Raw genomic sequence first — 21,321 nt, forward strand, 5'->3', positions numbered from 1 at the left:
TATTTGTTGAGCGCTTACTGTGTGCAGAGCACTGTACCAAGCGCTTGGGAAGTCCAAGTTGGCAACATATAGACACGGTCCCTATTCATTCATTCACTCAATCGTATTTATTGAGCGTTTACGGTGCACAGAGCACTGTACTAAGCGCTTGGGAAGTCCAAGTTAGCAGCATATAGAGATGGTCCCTACCCAACAGCTGGCTCATCATCAATCATATTTATTGAGCGCTTACTGTGTGCAGAGCACTGTACCAAGTGCTTGGGAATCAGCGTGGGAATGGAAAAGGAGAGAAGGGATGGGAGAGAGGGCTCAAAATGGTTAAGGAAGTTGGAGGTGGGGCCTGGAGGGGAGGAGGAAGTCTGGCCATGGGGAAGTTGGGGCCCAGCCAGTTGCCTCCTGGAAAACTGGGATCCTCAGGCCGGACTAGCCGGTAAGGTAAGACCGGGCTCCGGTCGGACGGGTCAATCAATCAATCAATCAATCGTATTTATTGAGCGCTTACTATGTGCAGAGCACTGTACTAAGCGCTTGGGAAGTACAAATTGGCAACACATAGAGACAGTCCCTACCCAACAGTGGGCTCACAGTCTAAAAGGGGGAGACAGAGAACAGAACCAAACATACCAACAAAATAAAATAAATAGGACAGAAATGTACAAGTAAAATAAATAAATAAATAAATAAATAAATAAATAGAGTAATAAATATGTACAACCATATATACATATATACAGGGGTCCCCGCTTCTGGTCACCCCTGGCCCCCCACAAACACATCTGCTGGCCGGACTGGACACCCCCTTCTCCCCGGGAGGACCCCAGTTGAGGGGCAGCCTCGAGAAACCCTCCCCTGTCCCCAACCAGAGGGCCAAGAAGCAGCCCCCGATCACACCTGGGCTCTGCAGGCCGGGAATAATAATAATGATGGCATTTGGTAAGCGCTTACTATGTCCAAAGCACTGTTCTAAGCGCTGGGGTGGTTACAAGGTCATTATCTATTTTATTTATTTTATTTTGTTAGTATGTTTGGTTTTGTTCTCTGCCTCCCCCTTTCATCATCATCATCATCAATCGTATTTATTGAGCGCTTACTACGTGCAGAGCACTGTACTAAGCGCTTGGGAAGTACAAATTGGCAACATAGAGAGACAGTCCCTACCCAACAGTGGGCTCACAGTCTAAAAGGGGGAGACAGAGAACAAAAGCAAACATACTAACAAAATAAAATTAATAGAATAGATATGTACAAGTAAAATAAATAAATAAATAAATAGAGTAATAAATGTGTAAATATGTACAAACATATATACATCTATGCAGGTGCTGTGGGGAAGGGAAGGAGGTAAGATGGGGGGGATGGAGAGGGGGACGAGGGGGAGAGGAAGGAAGGGGCTCAGTCTGGGAAGGCCTCCTTTTAGACTGCGAGCCCACTGTTGCGTAGGGACTGTCTCTCTATGTTGCCAACTTGTACTTCCCAAGTGCTTAGTACAGTGCTCTGCACACAGTAAGCGCTCAATAAATGCGATTGATTGATTGACTGATTGATTGATCAGCTTGTCCCACGGGGGGCTCGCAGTTTTCATCCCCGTTTAACAGATGAAGGAACTGAGGCCCAGAGAAGTGAAGTGACTTGCCCAAAGTCACCCAGCCGACAAGTGGAGGAGCCGGAATTTGAACCCATGATCTCGGACTCCAAAATCCGGGCTATTTTGGGACAAAGACTGTGAACCCGTTGTAGGGTAGGGGCTGTGTTCAACCTGATTAAATTTATCTACCCCAGTGCTTAATACAGTATTAGGCACACAGTAAGCTCTTAAAGGGTGCCATAAAAACGTAGTAGTAGCAACAACCGATTTGTACTTCCCAAGCACTTAGTACAGTGCTCTGCACACAGTAAGCGCTCAATATATACGATTGAATGAATGAACAAGGATAATATGTTTGTACGGATTTATTACTCTATTTTACTTGTACTTCTTTTAGACTGTGAGCCCACTGTTGGGTAGGGACTGTCTCTATATGTTGCCAATTTGTACTTCCCAAGCGCTTAATACAGTGCTCTGCACATAGTAAGCGCTCAATAAATACGATTGATGATGATGATACTTGTACATATTTAATATTCTATTTATTTTGGTAATGATGTGCATTTAGCTTCTATTTGTTCTGACGACTTGACACCCGTCCACACGTTTTGTTTTGTTGTCCGTCTCCCCCTTCTAGACTGTGAGCCCGTTGTTGGGTAGGAACCGTCTCTATCTGTTGCCAGCTTGTACTTCCCAAGCGCTTAGTACAGTGCGCTGCACACAGTAAGCGCTCGATGAATATGATTGAATTGAATAATAATAATGATGATTATTATTATGCATTATTATGCATTTGGTTGTCACTCCCCGTCCACTCCTGCGGGACAGGGGGCCCTGGGCGTCCGGTCCACAGCATCCTAGTCCAGTGCTCTGCACACAGTAGGCGCTCGATAAATACGATTGAATTGAATTGAATAATAATGATGATGATTATTATGCATTATTGTGCATTAGGTTGTCACTCCCCATCCACTCCTGCGGGACAGGGGGCCCTGGGCGTCCGGTCCACAGCACCCTAGTCCAGTGCTCTGCACACAGTAAGCGCTCAATAAATACGATTGAATTGAATTGAATAGTAATGATGATGATTATTATGCATTATTATGCATTAGGTTGTCACTCCCCATCCACTCCTGCGGGACAAGGGGCCCTGGGCGTCCGGTCCACAGCATCCTAGTCCAGTGCTCTGCACACAGTAGGCGCTCGATAAATACGATTGAATTGAATTGAATAGTAATGATGATGATTATTATGCATTATTATGCATTAGGTTGTCACTCCCCATCCACTCCTGCGGAACAGGGGGCCCTGGGCGTCCGGTCCACAGCATCCTAGTTCAGTGCTCTGCACACAGTAAGCACTCAATAAATACGATTGAATTGAATAGTAATGATAATGATTGTTATGAATTATTATGCATTACATTGTCACTCCCCGTCCACTCCTGTGGGACAGGGGGCCCTGGGCGTCCGGTCCACAGCATCCTAGTCCAGTGCTCTGCACACAGTAGGCGTTCGATAAATACGATTGAATTGAATTGAATAATAATGATGATGATTATTATGCATTATTCTGCATTAGGTTGTCACTCCCCGTCCACTCCTGCGGGACAGGGGGCCCTGGGCGTCCAGTCCACAGCATCCAGGGTCTCCGGCCCAGCTCCGCTGTGCCCAGCCTGCAGCCCCCCTTGCCCACAAGATGATCCGGACCCCCGCCCGGGCCCTGGGGAGCCGCAGACTCACCCTGGCTCACACTACAACCTCAGCAAGAAATTGGCTGCGGGGTGAGTGGCTCCGTCCCCCCAGACTGAGCCCCCTTTTTTCCTCTCCCTCTCCCCATCCCCCCGGCCCTACCTCCTTCCCCTCCCCACAGCCCCTGTATATATGTTTGTACCGATTTATTACTCTATTTATTTTACTTGGACACATTTACTACTTATGTTGTTAATGATGTGCATCTAGCTTTACTTCTGTTGATTCTGATGACTTGACACCTGTCCACGTGTTTTGTTTTGTTGCCTGTCTCCCCCTTCTAGCCTGTAAGCCCGTTGTTGGGTAGTAAGTAAGTGATCCTGGCTCTGCCAGTTGTCAGCTGTGTGACTTGCCCAAGACTAGACTGTAAGCCCACTGTTGGGTAGGGACCGTCTCTATATGTTGCCAACTTGTACTTCCCAAGCGCTTAGTCCAGTGCTCTGCACATAGTAAGCGCTCAGTAAATACGATTGAATGAACAAATGAAGTCACTTAACTACCCTGTGCCTCAGTTACCTCATCTGTAAAATGGGGATTAAGACTGTGAGCCCCCTTGGGACAAGCCGATCACCTTGGAACTTCCCCAGCGCTTAGAACAGTGCTTTGCACATAGTAAGCACTTAATAAATGCCATTATTATTATTATTATGGACCGTCTCTATCTGCTGCCAACTTGTACTTCCCAAGCGCTTAGTCCAGTGCTCTGCACACAGTAAGCGCTCAATAAATACGATTGAATAAATGAATTCATTCATTCATTCATTCAATCGTATTTATTCATTCATTCATTCCATCAATCATATTTTTTGAGCGCTTACTGTGTGCAGAGCACTGGACTAAGCGCTTGGGAAGTCCAAGTTGGCAACATCTAGAGACGGTCCCTACCCAACAGCGGGCTCACAGTCTAGAAGGGGGAGACAGACTACAAAACAAAACATATTAACAAAAGACAATAAATAGAATAAATATCTACAAATAAAATAACTAAATAGAGTAATAAATGAATGAAAAGAGACCTTCCCCCACTAAGCCCTCTTCTTCCCCCCACCCCCCGTTTCCTCTCCTTTCTGTGTCGGTCTGTGTGCTTAGATCTGTGACCTTTGGGCATTGGACTGAACCAGACTGAGGCTCCTTTTTTCCTCACAATACCACAATTATTATTGTTTTTATTCATTCATTCATTCAATCGTGTTTATTGAGCACTTACTGTGTGCAGAGCACTGTACTAAGCGCTTGGGAAGGACATATCTGTACATATTTACATATGTCATACATATGTACCTACGTAGTGCATATTTACGTATCTGTAAATCATTAATATTAATGTCCGTCTCCCTTTCTAGACTGTAAGCTCCGTGTAGGCAGGGAATCTGTCTTCCAACTTTTCCAAGTGCTTAATCTAGCGTTCTGCACACAGTAAGCGCTAAATAAATACCTTTGATTAATTGACTCTTCAGGTAGTGACACATTTTTCCTGCGAGGAGGTTGAAGTTCACCCAAGATGAACTTCCTAGGGAACCCCCAACCTCTCTCCGAGGCAATCCAGGCCCTGGCCCAGTCTCCGTGGGGCTGACGGGAAGGGTTGACCGGATCACGGGAATGAAGGCCCCGTCCTTCTGGGCTCCGCATGTCCCCCTGGAGCAAGTCACTGGAAGAGTGGGGGAGAGGACTCTGCCCCCAGGGAGTTTCCAGTCCTATGGGTGCAGCAGCAAACTTTGCCCTTGGCTGTCTTCCAGGCTTCCACATGCACGTCCATCCGACGGTGCGGGAAGCCCTGACACTGGGAAAGCCCGTGGTAGCCCTGGAGAGCGCCATCGTGACCCACGGAATGCCGTATCCCCGGAATCTGAGGTTGGACGCCTGTAAAGGCGGGCGGAGAGGAGGGGGGAGCGAGACCCTCAGGGTCACACTCTCGCGCCTGACCCTGGGGAAGCCCGTGGTAGCCCTGGAGAGCACCATCAATCAATCAATCAATCAATTAATTGTATTTATTGAATGCTTACTGTGTGCAGAGCACTGTATTAAGCGCTTGGGAAGTACAAGTTACATATAGAGACGGTCCCTACCCAACGGTATCGTGACCCACGGAATGCCGTAGCCCCGGAATCTGAGGTTGGACGCCTGGAGAGGCGGGTGGAGAAGAGGGGGAAGCGAGACCCTCAGGGTCCCACTCTCGCACCTGACCCTGGGGAAGCCTGTGGTAGCCCTGGAGAGCGCCATCAATCAATCAATCAATCAATCGTATTTATTGAGCGTTCACTGTGTGCAGAGCACTGTACTAAACGCTTGGGAAGTACGAGTTGGCAACATATAGAGACGGTCCCTACCCAACAGTATCGTGACCCACGGAATGCCGTATCCCCGGAATCTGAGGCTGGACGCCTGGAGAGGCGGGTGGAGAGGAGGGGGGAGCGACACCTTCATTCATTCATTCATTCCCTCATTCGTTCATATTTATTGAGCGCTTACTGTGTGCAGAGCACTGTACTAAGCGCTTGGGAAGTCCAAGTTGGTAACATATAGAGGCGGTCCCTACCCAACAGCGGGCTCACAGTCTAGAAGGGGGAGACAGACAACAAAACACATGCACAAAATAAAATAGAATAAATATGTACAAGTAAAATAAATAGAGTAATAAATATGTACAAACAGGGTCACACTCTCGCACCTAAAAATCCCCCTCCACGGGTGCCTGAGGATGATGGTTGGCTGTCCTTGGGCCGTGAGCAGGCAGGGCCGGGCTGGGGGCCGTCTGCGTCGAGGCCCGAGGGGCGGCCGAGCAGGGTGCCCACCCTCCCAGTCTTCTAGACTGTGAGCCCACTGTTGGGTAGGGACCGTCTCTATATGTTGCCAACTTGTACTTCCCAAGCGTTTAGTACAGCGCTCTGCACACAGTAAGCGCTCAATAAATACGATTGATTGATTGATTGATTGATTGGTCCGGTGCCACCTCCCGGGTTTCTTCCAGCGTGGCCCGAGCCGTCGAGGAGATCGTGAGGACTCAGGGGGCCGTGCCGGCCACCGTGGGCGTGCTGGATGGCAGGATCCACGTCGGCCTCGGCGACCCCGAGCTGCGGGCCTTGGCGGAGAGGGAGGGGACGCTCAAGGTGTCCCGCAGGGACCTTCCCTACGTACGGAGCCAGGTACCCCCCGTTATAATAATAATAATGATGCCATTTATTAAGCGCTTACTATGTGCAAAGCACTGTTCTAAGCGCTGGGGACGTTACAAGGTGATCAGGTTGTCCCACTTGGGGATCACAGGCTTAATCCCCATTTTGCAGATGAGGTAACGGAGGCCCAGAGAAGTGAAGTGACTTGCCTAAAGTCACCCAGCTGACAAGTGGCGGAGCCGGGGTTGGAACCCATGACCTCTGACTCCAAAGCCCCGGTTCTTTCCACTGAGCCACGCTGCTTCTCTCTGCTTGTATCCACCCCACCGCTTAGTAATAGTAAGCGCTTAGTACAGTGCTCTGCACACAGTAAGCGCTCAATAAATACGATTGATTGATTGATTAATAGTAATAATAAGGAGCAACATGGCTTAGGAGAAAGAGCCCGGGCTTGGGAATCAGAGGTCGTGGGTTCTAATCCCGGCTCTGCCACTTGTCAGCTGGGTGATTTTGGGCAAGTCACTTCACTTCTCTGGGCCTCAGCTCCCTCATCTGTAAAATGGGGATGAAGACTGTGAGCCCCACGTGGGACAACCTGATTACCTTGTATCTATCCCAGTGCTTAGAACAGTGCTTGGCACATAGTAAGTGCTTCACAAATCCCATAATTATCATTATTAATAATAACACACTATAATAATATAGGGATTTGAACCCATGACCTCTGACTCCAAAGCCCGGGCTCTTTCCACTGAGCCCCACTGCTTCAGTTCCGCCCCGGGGTGACCGGGAAGGTGACGTGGAGGCGGGGCGGGAGAGGAACAGGGAAAGGGGAAGAGAGAAGCAGCGTGGCCTAATGGAAAGACCAGAGGTCTGGGAGTTGGAGGAACTGGGTTCAAATCCTTATAATATTCCATTTACGAGAAATATAGTATGCCATCCCTTTCACTCCGATGAAAACGTCCTGAATTCAGTCAAATAGTATTGGTTTTAACGTGGTTTCATTGAAACAGCGCTAAATTTTCTCTGAGGATCCTAAGTAGCAAATCTAGTAGTCCTCTAGACTGTAAGCTTGTTGTGGGCAGGGAATATGTCTGTTTATTGTTGCATCGTACTCTCCCAAGCGCTTAGTACAGTGCTCTGCACACAGTAAGCACCCAATAAATACAATTGAATGAATGAATGAATGAATGAATCCTGACTCTGCCACTTGTCAGCTGTGGGACCTTGGGTAAGTCACTTCACTTCTCTGTGCCTCAGTTACCTCATTTGTAAAATGGGGATTAATCAATCAATCAATCAATCAATCGTATTTATTGAGTGCTTACTGTGTGCAGAGCACTGTACTAAGCGCTTGGGAAGTCCAAGTTGGCAACATATAGAGACGGTCCCTACCCAACAGTGGGCTCACAGCTGTGGGCCCCATGTGGGACAACCTGATCACCTTGTATCTACCCCAGTGCTTTGAATAGTGCTTGGCACGTAGTAAGTGTTTAACAAATATCATTATAATTAGGCCAATCTTATTGTCTTTGATCATTTCTGTATACTTATTGTGTGAAGGGCACTGTATTGAGTTTCTGCTCTGCGCAGGGTCCTTGACTGGACACCTACTGTGTATTGGGTCCTGGATTGGTACTTACTGTGCGCAGGGCACTGGACTGAGCGCCTTCTATGTGCAGAACTCTAGATTAGGCTCCTGGGATCCAGACAACCTCCGATATCGTGCAGCCTAACGAAGGTCGGCCCTCAGTAACGGCCGTCTGTCTGGCTTTCCCGTGGCAGGGCCTGTCCGGGGGCACCACCGTATCGGCGACTATGATCGTGGCGAACAAGGCCGGGATCCCCGTGTTTGTGACCGGAGGCATCGGAGGCGTACATCGAGAGGGAGAGAAGAGTAAGAGACTTGGGACCCCACAAGCAGCTAGCCACCTCCCTCCTGCTTGCCTTCAAGACATCTCTACTTGGCTGTCCTCCCATCACCTCAAACTTAACGTATTTAAAACCGAGCTCCTTATCTTCCCACCCAAACCCTGTCCTCCCCCTGATTTTCCGATCACCGTAGACGGTGCCATCATCCTTCCTGTCTCACTAGCCCACAAACGTGGTTACCTTTGACTCCTCTCTCTCATTCATTGAGAAGCAGCGTGGCTCAGTGGAAGAGAGTACGGGCTTTGGAGTCAGAGGTCATGGGTTCAAATCCCGCCTCCACCAATTGTCAGCTGGGTGACTTGGGGCAAGTCACTTAACTTCTCTGTGCCTCAGTTACCTCATCTGTAAAATGAGGATTAAGACTGTGAGCCCCGCTTGGGACAACCTGATCACCTTGTAACCTCACCAGCGCTTAGAACAGTGCTTTGCACATAGTAAGCGCTTAATAAATGCCATTATTATTATTACTATTATTATTCAAGCCACATCAATCAATCAGTCGTATTTATTGAGCGCTTACTGTGTGCAGAGCACTGGACTAAGCGCTTGGGAAGTCCAAGTTGGCAACATCTAGAGACAGTCCCTACCCAACAGTGGGATCACAGTCTAGAAGGGGGAGACAGAGAACAAAACCAAACATATTAACAAAATAAAATAAATAGAATAGATAGGTACAAGTAAAATAAATAAATGAATAAATAGAGTAATAAATATGTTCAAACATATATACATATATACAGGTTCAATCAATCACAAATCCTGGTGGTTCGACCATCACAATCTGCCCTTTCCTCTACCTCCAAACTACTACCCCGTTGATCCCGGGGTAGTAAGGCCCTGTTGAGAGCTCACCTCCTCCAGGAGGCCTTCCCAGACTGAGCCCCTTCCTTCCTCTCCCCCTCGTCCCCCTCTCCATCCCCCCATCTTACCTCCTTCCCTTCCCCACAGCACCTGTATATATGTATATATGTTTGTACATATTTATTACTCTATTTATTTTACTTGTACATATCTATTCTATTTATTTTATTTTGTTAGTATGTCTGGGTTTGTTCTCTGTCTCCCCCTTTTAGACTGTGAGCCCACTTGGGTAGGGACTGTCTCTATATGTTGCCAACTTGGACTTCCCAAGCGCTTAGTCCAGTGCTCTGCACACAGTAAGTGCTCAATAAATACGATTGATTGATTGATTGATCCAAGCACTTATCCTATCCCGCCTTGTTTACTGTCACCAGCCTCCTTGCTGACCTCCTTGCCTCCTGTCTCTCCCCACCCCGGTCCACACATCCCACTGCAGCCCAGATCATTTTTCAACCGAAGCATTCAGGCCACGTTTCCCCGCTCCTCAAGACCATCAAAACAGAAACTCCTCGCCGTTGGCTTGAAATCACTCCACCATCCTGCCCCGTCTTCCCCTCTAGGCTGTAAATTTTGTTTAGCATCTTACCTGCCGTATGACTTCGACACGGGAAATCGGACGCTGCCCAGAAAACCGCCGGGCACGGAGGACCGCGGTGCCGCCTCGGTGTTGGGCAGGGGCCCGGTGGCTAGCTGAAATCCGGCCTGCTGCAGCATAATCAAACTGGACGAGCCCCCGCCCATGTCCACCCACCCCCGCTGCCGGGGAGGGGTACTCAGGAGTCCCTTGTCCTTGCAGCCCTGGACGTGAGCGCTGACCTGACGGAGCTGGGCCGCACGCCCGTGGCTGTGGTTTCCGCCGGCGTCAAGTCGATCTTGGACATCGGCCGGACGCTGGAGTATCTGGTAGGTGGTTCCTGGGGAGGGGCGTTGGGGGGCACGGGGGTCCCTGGCATCCTAACGCCCTGAGGATCACCCACCGGCCAGAGTGCTGCTCCTTTGGACTGCGGAGACCTCAGTCCCCTTTGGGATCACCCCCATCTTCAAACGCCCAACTTCGCTTCTTTGGCCGCAACCCCGCTCTCCAACAGGACTGGGGGGACGGGGCTGGACCCCCACCCCACTTCGGTGAGCTCGGGGTGGTGGGGTCACTGCTTTGAGGGGCTCCAGGACTCGTTCAATCATATTTATTGAGCGCTTACGGTGTGCAGAGCACCGGACTAAGCGCTTGGGAAGTCCAAGTCGGCAACGTAGAGAGACAGTCCCTACCCACCAACGGGCTCACAGTCTAGAAGCGGGAGACAGACAACAGAACAAAACATGTGGACGGGTGTCAAGTCGTCAGAACAAATAGAATTAAAGCTAGGTGCACATCATGAACAAAATAAATAGAGCAGTAAATACGTACAAGTAAAATAAGTAGAGTGATAAATCTGTACAAGCATATATACAGGGGCTGTGGGGAGGGGAAGGAAGTAGGGCAGGGGAGAGGAAAAAGGGGGCTCAGTGTGGGAAGGCCTTCTGGAGGAGGTGAGCTCTCAGTAGGGCTTTGAAGGGAAGAAGAGAGCTAGCTTGGCGGAGAAGCAGCGTGCCTCAGTGGAAAAGAGTCCGGGCTTTGGAGTCAGAGGTCATGGGTTCAAATCCCGCTCCGCCAAATGCCAGCTGTGTAACTTTGGGCAAGTCACTTCACTTCTCTGGGCCTCAGTTCCCTCATCTGTAAGATGGGGATGAAGACTGTGAGCCCCCAGTGGGACAACCTGATCACCTTGTAACCTCCCCAGCGCTTAGAACAGTGATTTGCACATAGTAAGTGCTTAATAAATGCCATTATATGTGCGGAGGGAGGGTATTCCGGGCCACGGGGAGGACGTGGGCTGGGGGTCGATGGCGGGACAGGTGAGAACGAGGTACAGTGAGGAGGTTAGCGGTGGCAGAGGAGCGGAGGGTGCGGGCTGGGCTGGAGAAGGAGAGAAGGGAGGTGAGGTAGGAGGGGGCCAGGGGATGGACAGCCTTGAAGCCGAGAGTGAGGCGTTTTCATCACTACTGCCCGTATGCCTACTGTGTGCACGACACTGGACTGGGTGTCTTCTAGACTGTGAGCCTGCTGTTGGGTAGGGACCGTCTCTCTATGTTGCCAACTTGGACTCCCCAAGCGCTTAGTCCAGTGCTCTGCACACAGTAAGCGCTCAATAAATACGATTGAATGAACCAATGAATGGTATGTGAGCACCTACTAGAGAAGCAGCACGGCTTAGTGGAAAGAGCCCGGGCCTTGGAGTCAAAAGGACCTGGGTTCTAATCCCGGCTCCGCTACTTGTCTGCTATGTGACCTTGGGCAAGTCACTTCACTTCTCTGGGCCTCAGCTTCCTTATCTGTAAAATGGGGATTAAGACTGTGAGCCCTTTATAATAATAATAATAATAATGGCATTTATCAAGCACTTACTATGTGCAAAGCACTGTTCTAAGCACTGGGGAGGTTACAAGGTGATCAGGTTGTCCCCCGGGGGGCTCACAGTCTTCATCCCCATTCTACAGATGAGGGAATTGAGGCACAGAGAAGTTCATTCATTCAATCGTATTTATTGGGCGCTTACTGTGTGCAGAGCACTGTACTAAGCGCTTGGTAAGTCCAAGTTGGCAACATATAGAGACGGTCCCTACCCAACAGCGGGCTCACAGTCTAGAAGGGGGAGACAGAGAACAAAACAAAGCATATTAACAAAATAAAATAAATAGAATAAATATGTCCAAATAAAATAGAGTAATAAATACATACAAACATATACAGGTGCTGTGGGGAGGGGAAGGAAGTAAGGTGGGGGGGTGGGGAAAAGTGAAGTGACTTGCCCAAAGTCACACAGTTAATTGGCAGAGCAGGATTTGAACCCATGACCTCTGACTCCAAAGCCCGGGCTCTTTCCACTGAGCCACGCTGCTTCTCAAGGGACAGGAACCGTGTGCACCCTGATTATCTTGTATCTTGTATCTTGTATAAGTGCTTAGTACAGTGCTCTGCACACAGTAAGCACTCAATAAATACAATTGATGATGATCTCTCCCCAGCAGTTAATATACTGCCTGGCACGTAGTAAGTGCTGAACAAATACCACAGTTATTATTATTATTGTTATTACTAGGGGCAGGGTACTGGCTTGAGTGCGTAGCGCGTGCAGGGACTGAGCGCTTACTGTGAACTAGGCACTGGACTGGACGCCTACTCACTGACCCTGTCATCTAGAGGTGGTCTTGGAAATGGGAGAGGACGGCCCGGAATTTTTGGGAGCGGTCTCATGCCTCTTTCCGTCCCTTCCATCGACGCAGGAGACTCAGGGGGTCTGCGTGGCGGCTTTTGGGGAGTCCCGGGATTTCCCTGCCTTCTTCTGCCGCAAAAGCGGTTTCCAAGCCCCCTACCACGTGCCGACCGAGAAGGAAGCAGCCAAGCTCATCGGTGAGTGCCTAGAAACTTCCAACATCATCATCATCAATCGTATTTATTGAGCGCTTACTATGTGCAGAGCACTGTACCAAGTGCTTGGGAAGTACAAATTGGCAACAAATAGAGACAGTCCCTACCCGACAGTGGGTTCACAGTCTAAAAGGGGGAGACAGAGAACAAAACCAAGCATACTAACAAAATAAAATAAATAGAATAGATGTGTACAAATAAAATAAATAAATAAATAGAATAAAAAATATGTACAGTTGCCCAGTCCTCTCTGTATCGAGCAGAAACTCCCGATCATCAGCTTTAAGGCGTCCCTCTATTGGCTCTCTCCCTCCTATTTGTCCTCACGCTCCACTCCCACCACACCTCAGCTCACACTCGTCGTTCCCTTCAAGCCAGCCAACTCCCAGTGCCTCGTTCTCATCTCTCCTGCGGCCGTCCTTTCGATCAGTCCCTCCCCCTCCAACTGTCCTCATCTTCAAACCCTTTCGGAAATCACACCGTTTCCGGGAAGTCTTCCCTGGTTAATCCCTCGTTCCCCCCTCTTTTGGGTCCCTTCGCCTTCGGTCCAGTCGGTTTACTGCCCCAGCCCCCGGGATGGCCCAAATTGTCCGTCCGTCCTCGCAGTCGGGGCTCCGGAGCCGGGCCTGGGCAGCAGGTAGGCCCGGGCAACGGGAGGTAGCCGTCCGTCTGTTCTCGCAGCCGGGGCTCTGGAGCTGGGCCTGGGCAGTGGCGTGCTGATTGCCGTACCCGTCCCGCCAGATCAAGCTGCGTCCGCGCAGGAGATCGAAGAAGCCATCCAACGGGCTCTGGGCGAGGCCAGGTAAGATGGTCCGGCGTCCTCCTCTTCCCCGTCACGAGGGACGATGGAAGAAGCAGAGAGGCCGTGGAAAGAATGTGGGCCCGGGAGCCAGGGATCCCAACCCTGCCATTTCCTTGCTGCGTGACCTTGGCCAAGTCACCTGACTTCAGTTTTCTCCTCTGTAATAATAAGGGGACTGATAATAATATCTGCGGCGTTGGTTGAGCGCTTAGTTTGTGCTAAGCACCGTCCGAAGCGCTGGAGTGGATAACGTATCATCGGGTCTCACCTGGGACTCACGAAGTCGGAGGTAGAACGGGCATTGGATCCTGTCGGCCTGGGCTTTGGTTTGCAGGGTGAACGGGATCGTGGGAAAGGAATTGACGCCGTTTGTGCTCCGGAGGGTGAATGAACTGAGCGGTGGCAAGTCCCTTGAATCCAGTATCCTTCCCCCAGAGCTCCCCCAAACCAAGCCAAGGGTGTCTCTGGGCAGCACTGCCCGGGGAGCAGTGTCCGCCTGGCATTTCCAGAGCCCAAAGGGAGTGATTGGACCCTAGACCAAGCCCACCTGCCCACTCCAGGAAGTCCTCCCGATTTCCCCACCCTCACAATTCCCAGTTCAACTTAGGAGCCTCCTCTCGATCAATCAATCAATCAATCCATTTTACTTACTGAGCACTCACTCTGGACGGAGAGCTATACTAAGCGGTTGGGAGATAATCTTCCCTCTCAATTTGGAAATTCCCATCTGTGTGGATAATCATGATAATAATAATGAGCACTCACTCTGGACAGAGAGCTATAATAATAATAATAATGGCATTTGTTAAGAGCTTACTATGTGCAAAGCACTGTTCTAAGCGCTGGGGAGGTTACAAGGTGATCAGGTGGTCCCACGGGGGGCTCACAGTCTTCATCCCCATTTGACAGATGAGGGAACTGAGGCCCAGAGAAGTAAAGTGACTTGCCCAAAGTCACTCAGCTGACAATTGGCGGAGCCGGGATTTGAACCCATGACCTCGGACTCCAAAGCCTGGGCTCTTTCCACTGAGCCACGCTGCTTGGGAGATAATCTTCCCTCTCAATTTGGAAATTCCCATCTGTGTGGATAATCATGATAATAATAATGAGCACTCACTCTGGACAGAGAGCTATACTAAGCGGTTGGGAGATAATCTTCCCTCTCGATCAGGAAATTCCCATCTGTGTGGATAATCATGATAATAATAATGACGGCATTTAAGTGCTTACTATGTGCCAAGCACTGTTCCAAGCGCTGGGAAGGATACAAGGTGATCAGGTTGTCCCACATGGGGCTCACAGTCTTAATCCCCATTTTACAGATGAGGTAATGGAGGCACAGAGAAGTTAATTGACTTGCCCAAAGTCATACAGGTGACAATTGGAAGAGCTGGGATTTGAACCCATGACCTCTAAAACCCAAGCCCGCTCTCTTTCCACTAAACCCCACAGTTAATAATCCCCTTCACGGGATCCCGGGTTCTAATCCCATCTCTGCCTCTTGTCTGCTGTGTGACCTTGGGCAAATCACTTCACTTCTCTGGGCCTCAGTTACAATCTCTAGACTACAACCTGACTGTGGGCAGGGAATATATTGTTTTTTTTGTTCTATTGTCCTCTCTTAAGAGCTTAAGACAGTGCTCTGTACACAGTAAGCTCTCAAAAAATACGACTGACTGACTCATTCATTCATTCAATCAATCATATCTATTGAGCACTTACTATGTGCACAGCACTGTACTAAGCGCTTGGGAAGTCCAAGTCGGCAACATAAAGACTCAGTTACCTCATCTGTCAAATGGGGATTAAGAGTGAGCCCCATGTGGGTCAAGGACTGTGTCCAAACTGATTATCTTGTGTCTATCCCAGCGCTTAGTACAGTGCCTGGCACATAGTAGGTGCTTAACAAATACCCTTAAAAAAAAAAAAAAAGAGGGGCAAGCCTGGTGAGTGATGTGTGGGTGTGTATGAGCTAAGTTAGATCGCAGAAGCCAGGGAGGGGGTGGACCTTGCTGGGAATCGTGCTTGGCGTGATTCAAGCGCTTAGTACCGTGCTTTGCGCATAGTAAGCATTCAATAAATGCGATTGAATGAATGAATGCGTGATTTGGGGGTGCGGAGACCGCTCCTTCCTTAGCGGCCTCCGACCAGACATGGCTCTGATCCAGAACAACGCCAGAGTGGGCAGCCGAATCGCCGTGGCCCTGAGCCAGCTCCAGATGGCACCCGGTGGGGGGAACGATGGAGGAGGGAGGAGGGCGCGGGGGGCCGCCCAGCCCGCCCAGCCGGTGAGTACACCCGCAGCCCTCCACTCTCAGACCACCCGCCCCGCCGCCCCGGCCCGCTCGGCCTGGGGAGAGACCAAAGTCGGGGCCTAGGCGTCCAGGACAGAGTCTTGAGCTGCTGTGCCTGGGTCTGCGGTCTGGGTTCTGGCGGCGTGGGCAGTCGAGCCAGCCGGGATCACAGTTTTCCCGCCTCTCTGCCCTGATCCGCTGGAGGAGACCCCTGCCAAGAGGGCCTTGGAGGAGGTGTAGATGTCAGAGGGCAGTCTCCCCCTATACTGATGTCCTCACTCCTTTGTCCGGCTCCACCTGAGATTGTTCTGCCCCCAACTTCCCCTCAGGGATCAATCAATCGTATTTATTGAGTGCTTACTGTGTGCAGAGCACTGTACTAAGCACTTGGGAAGTACAAGTTGGCAACATATAGAGACAGTCCCTACCCAACAGTGGGCTCACAGTCTAAAAGGGATGGAGGGAAAGAGTCAGGGGCGTTGGGTGGCCTGCCCTGTGTCTCTGGCGGAGAGTCAGGGATAAAAAGGGAAGAATCGGGGTGTTGGGTGGTCTGTGCTGGGTCACTGGGGAAGTCGGGAATGGAGAAGGGAGAATCTAGGGTGTGGGATGATTTCATTCTTTCAGTCAGTCACATTTATTGAGTGCTTACTATGTGCACAGCACTGGACTAAGCACTTGGGAAGCACAAGTTGGCATCATAGAGAGATGGTCCCTACCCAACAACAGGCTCACAGTCTAAAAGGGGGAGACAGAGAACAAAAGAAAGCATGTGGACAGGAGTCAAGTCGTCAGAACAAATAGAATAATCGCTATATACACGTCATTAATAAAATAGAATAGTAAATATGTACAAGTAAAATAAATAGAGCAATAAATCCGAGGGGGAGAGTCAGGGTGTTGGATGGTTCATGCTAGATCACTGGGGGAGAGTCAGGGATGGAGAGGTGAGAGTCAGGAGTGTGGCACTGTCAGAGATTGAGCCCTGAGCTGTTTAGACCATGGGGCTGAGCCGGGGGTTGCTGACAGTCAGATGCTCTGGGCGAAGGAGGACAGCACCGGAGAAGACAAGGGTCCTCAGCACTGGCAGCCACTGTCCTTTCTCCCATAGGTGGTCGTAGGAGGCATCAACGTTGACTTCATAGCGAAGCCGAAGAGCGGGCCCCTACAGGTATCGGGCCCATTGGCCGAAGACCCTCAAGGCCACGCGTTTGCGTCCGAGTGGGAGTCTGTTGACTAGGATGGGGCTTGGGTTGTAATGATAATAATAATAATGATGATGGTATTTGTTGAGTGCTCACTATGTGAGTGAGTGAGTGCTCACTGTGCTCACTCAGCGCTTAGAACAGTGCTTTGCACATAGTAAGCGCTTAATAAATGCCACTATTATTATTATGTGCAAAGCACTGTTCTAAGCCTGGGGAGGTTACAAGGTGATCAGGTTGTCCCTCGGGGGGCTCACAGTCTTCGTCCCCATTTTACAGATGAGGTAACTGAGGCCCAGAGAAGTGAAGTGACTTGCCCAAAGTCACGCAGCTGACAACTGGCGGAGCCGGGGTTTGAACCCACGACCTCTGACTCCAAAGCCCGGGCTCTTTCCACTGAGCCATGCCGCTTCTCTTGTACTTCCCGAGCCCAACTTGTACTTCCCAAGCGCTTAGTCCAGTGCTCTGCACACAGTAAGCGCTCAATAAATACAATTGAATGAATGAATGAATGAATGAGAGCTGGGGCAGCCTTCCCTCCCTCATGGCCTCCTGTTAGGAGAGATGACCTCACCCACCTCAGGGGAGCACTGAGGCCCTGTGGGAGCCCTTGCCCATCTCCCTGACCCGGGGAACTTCCTCCCTCCTCTTCTTAGTGATGACATTTATTAATAATAAATAATTATTATTATTTATAATAATAATAATGATGGTATTTGTTAAGCGCTATGTGCAAAGCACTGTTCTAAGCACTAGGGAGGTTATTAAGCACTTACTATCTGCAAAGCACTGTGTTCTGTCTGTGTGTCTGTATCCATCTCCTCTGATAAAACTATAATTATGCTATTTGTTCAGCATTTACTATGCCAAGTATTGTACTAAGCACTGGGATAGGTACAAGATTTATTCATTCATTCATTCATTCAATTGTATTTATTGAGCGCTTACTGTGTGCAGAGCACTGGACTAAGCGCTTGGGAAGTACAAACTGGCAACATCTAGAGACGGTCCCTACCCAACAAGTGGGCTCACAGTCTAGAAGGGGGAGACAGGGAACAAAACAAAACATATTAACAAAATGAAATGAATAGAATAAATATGTACAAGTAAAATAAATAGAGTAATAAATATGTGCAAACATATATACAGGTGCTTTGGGGAGGGGAAGGAGGTAAGGCAGGGGAATGGGGAGGGGGAAGAGAGGGAGAGGAAAGAAAAATCAGGTCCTAGACAGATTCTAGACTGTGAGCCCACTGTTGGGTAGGGACCGTCTCTATAGGTTGCCAACTTGGACTTCCCAAGCGCTTAGTACAGTGCTCTGCACACAGTAAGCGCTCAATAAATACGATTGAATGAATGAATGAATGAATGAATCCCACATGGGGTTCACAGTCTAAGTAGGATGGAGAACAGGTATTGAATCCTCATTTTAAAATTGTACCTACCCAGTGCTTAGAACAGTGTTTGACACATAATAAGCGCTTAACAGAGACCATAAAAAAATGCTGCCTCCTCCCCACCCCTTGTCCCCTTCCGAAATCACTTGTCCTCTCTCTCCTTCCCCGCAGGCGGATGGCCAGACCCACCCTGGGAAGGTGATCCAGTCCTTCGGGGGTGTCGGACGTAACCTGGCAGGTAGCCGGGGTGGGGTGGGATTCACCGGGATGACCAGGTGGAGGTGGGATGGGGAGGGAGTTTCTTCTCTGGGGGAATCTAGAGGGAGAAGCAGTGTGGCCTAATGGATAGAGCCCGGGCCTGAGAGTCGGAAGAACCAGGGTTCTAATCCCGGATCCCCCCCTTCTCTGCCGTGTGACCTTGGGTGAGTCACTTCACTTCTCTGGGCCTCCGTGATTTGTAAAATGCAGATTAAGACTTGTGAACCCCAAGTGACAGGAAATGTGTCCAACCTGATAATAATAATAATAATAATGGCATTTGTTAAGCGCTTACTATGTGCAGAGCACTGTTCTAAGCGCTGATAATTTGGTATCTACCCCAAGCGCTTAGAACAGTGCCTGGCACATAATATGCGCTTGACAAATACCAACTCAGTAGGACCCACCTCTAACCGTGGACCTAATTTTGTCTATATGACCGATCTCTGTGTCTCTCTGTGCCTGAACTCTGTCTGTGTGTCTCTATGTCTCTTGTGTGTCCGAGCTCTCTGCGTCTCCGTACGTCTGAGCTCTGTGTCTGTATGTCTGAGTTCTGCGCTTAGAACAGTGCTTTGCACGTAGTAAGCACTTAATACCATCATTAATATTATTATTATTCTGTGTCTGTGTGTCCCAACTGTCTGGGTCTCTGAATGTCCAAGGTCTGTGTCTCTGTGCGTCCGTGCCGTCTGTGTCTCTGTATATCTGAGCCCCGTGTCTCTGTGTGTCCAAACTATTAATAATACTAATGGTATTTGTTAAGCGCTTACTATGTGCCAGGCACTGCTCTAAGCACTGGGATAGATACCAAATTATCAGGTTGGACACAGTCCCTGCCCCACATAGGGCTCATAGTCTGAATCCCCAATTGCAGATGAGGGAACCGAGGCACAGAGAAGTGAAGTGGTTTGTCCAAGGTCACACAGCAGACGAGGGGCAGAGGCAGGATTAGAACCCATGACCTTCTGACTCCTAGGGCCCTTGCTGAATCCACTAGGCCTCGCTGCTCCTCTAGCTGCGTGCGTGTCTCCGTGTGTGGGAGGTCTGTTTGGCTAAAGCCGGTGTCTCCGTGCCGGCAGACTGCCTGAGTCGGCTGGGGTGGTCGCCCCTGTTCATCTCCGCGCTGGGCAAGGATGCACTTTCTCAGTCCGTGCTGCGCTACTGCAGCCACATGGTACGTGATCCCACCCCTGGGCCCCCTCCCCCTCTTCCTTTCCCCCCATCTCCCTCATTTCTCCCTCCCCCTCCTCCTCCTCCTCCTCTCCTTCCTCCTCCTGCCCTGGGAAGTCTCTCTCCAGCCCTTCCAGATACAACCTCACCCCTCAGTTTCCCCTCCCGCTTTTCCCCAGCCCAACCCCATGGGATCTCGCCCCTGCACCCCCTTGCCATGGAGACCAGGCTGGGCCCTTCCCTCTGTTCCTACCTGGGCATGCAGGTTGGAAAGCAGGGAGGGGGCAACCTGCAGGGCAGGATCAGGGGAGGCGTACCCACTGAGGTGGCCTTGGGCAGACTATCTCTTGGACACCTCCGGTTTGACGGTCCATAGCCCAGGCACCTCAGGTTTGCTAGAACAAACGGGCACCTCTGGAATTGAAGGTCCACTGCCGTGGCTCCTCTGGATTTGACAGTTCGCGTCCCCTGTCCCTTTAGGTTTGACGATCCGTAGCCCTGGCACTGCAGGGTTTGATGGAGCTTAGTGCCAGCGCTTAGAACAGTGCTTTGCACAGAGTAAACGCTTAAAAAATGCCATCATCATTATTATTGGCGGCGGTCCATTGCCCTGGCTCCTCTGGATTTGACAGTTCGCATCCCCTGCTCTTTCAGGTTTGACAACCTATAGCCCTGGCACCGCAGGGTTTGATGGCACTTAGTGCCAGCGCTTAGAACAGTGCTTTGCACAGAGTAAGCGCTTAATAAATACTAGCATCATTATTATTGGCAGCGGTCCATTGCCCTGGCTCCTCTGGATTTGACAGTTCGCATCCCCTGCTCCTTCGGGTTTGATGATCTGTAGCCCTGGCACCGCAGGGTTTGAAGGTGCTGAGTTCCAGCACTTAGAACAGTGCTTTGCACAGAGTAAACGCTTAATAAATGCTATCATCATTATTACTGGAAGCCCATAAAGCACCTCTAATTTTGAAACTCCATAATCCTGCCACCTTTGGGTTTGACAGTCTTACCCGGGAGGGACACAGCCGGTGCCCAGCAAATGCCCTGTACCCAGTACGAATCCAGTCCAGCATAGTTTAGGCGCCCGGTAGGCGCTCAGTAAGCGCAACAGGTGAGGGGAATGATGAAGATGGTGTCCCTATCGCTGTCCGTTCTTCCTGCTGCAGGACATGGGAGGGGTGGCCCAGCTGGAGGGGCACAGCACGGCCACCTACTGTGCCGTGGTCTCGGGCAGCGGGAAGCTCACCGTCGGCCTCGGAGACATGGACGTCCACGAGCAGATCACCCAGCAGCGGGTGAGGAGTCGACGACCGGGGGATGATCCGCCCCCATTCCCAGCCCGACCAACGTTTCCCCTGCCCATATGCCGCCCTCGGGGCCTGCCCGCTTCTGACGGCAGCTCGGAGTCCCCCTGCAAACGGAGATTTCACTGAGCGCTCCCTCACACTCAGCTCATCCATGGAAGGGCCATCCTACCACCAGATCCGGGG

At 50.3% G+C, this 21,321-nt stretch overlaps 1 protein-coding gene across 4 annotated transcripts in view; it reads left to right on the forward strand.

Moving 5' to 3' along the window:
* The first annotated feature begins 390 nt into the window (after positions 1-390).
* The window catches only part of LOC119935173 (pseudouridine-metabolizing bifunctional protein C1861.05-like), a 31,032-nt gene continuing 10,101 nt past the window's right edge, over positions 391-21,321 (forward strand). For all 4 annotated transcript variants that reach the window (XM_038754831.1, XM_038754832.1, XM_038754829.1 and 1 more), the window contains exons 1-14: positions 391-435; positions 3,167-3,368; positions 5,073-5,187; positions 6,305-6,479; positions 8,235-8,346; positions 10,039-10,145; positions 12,564-12,690; positions 13,390-13,510; positions 13,845-13,930; positions 15,662-15,798; positions 16,913-16,972; positions 18,575-18,641; positions 19,741-19,835; positions 20,998-21,126. In XM_038754831.1, coding sequence (XP_038610759.1) covers positions 3,284-3,368; positions 5,073-5,187; positions 6,305-6,479; positions 8,235-8,346; positions 10,039-10,145; positions 12,564-12,690; positions 13,390-13,510; positions 13,845-13,930; positions 15,662-15,798; positions 16,913-16,972; positions 18,575-18,641; positions 19,741-19,835; positions 20,998-21,126 — 1,416 coding nt within the window. In that variant the 5' untranslated portion in view covers positions 391-435; positions 3,167-3,283. The remainder of the gene's footprint in view (positions 436-3,166; positions 3,369-5,072; positions 5,188-6,304; positions 6,480-8,234; positions 8,347-10,038; positions 10,146-12,563; positions 12,691-13,389; positions 13,511-13,844; positions 13,931-15,661; positions 15,799-16,912; positions 16,973-18,574; positions 18,642-19,740; positions 19,836-20,997; positions 21,127-21,321) is intronic.

The sequence above is a fragment of the Tachyglossus aculeatus genome, chromosome 11 (assembly GCF_015852505.1).
Source record: "Tachyglossus aculeatus isolate mTacAcu1 chromosome 11, mTacAcu1.pri, whole genome shotgun sequence".
NCBI lineage: Eukaryota > Metazoa > Chordata > Mammalia > Monotremata > Tachyglossidae > Tachyglossus > Tachyglossus aculeatus.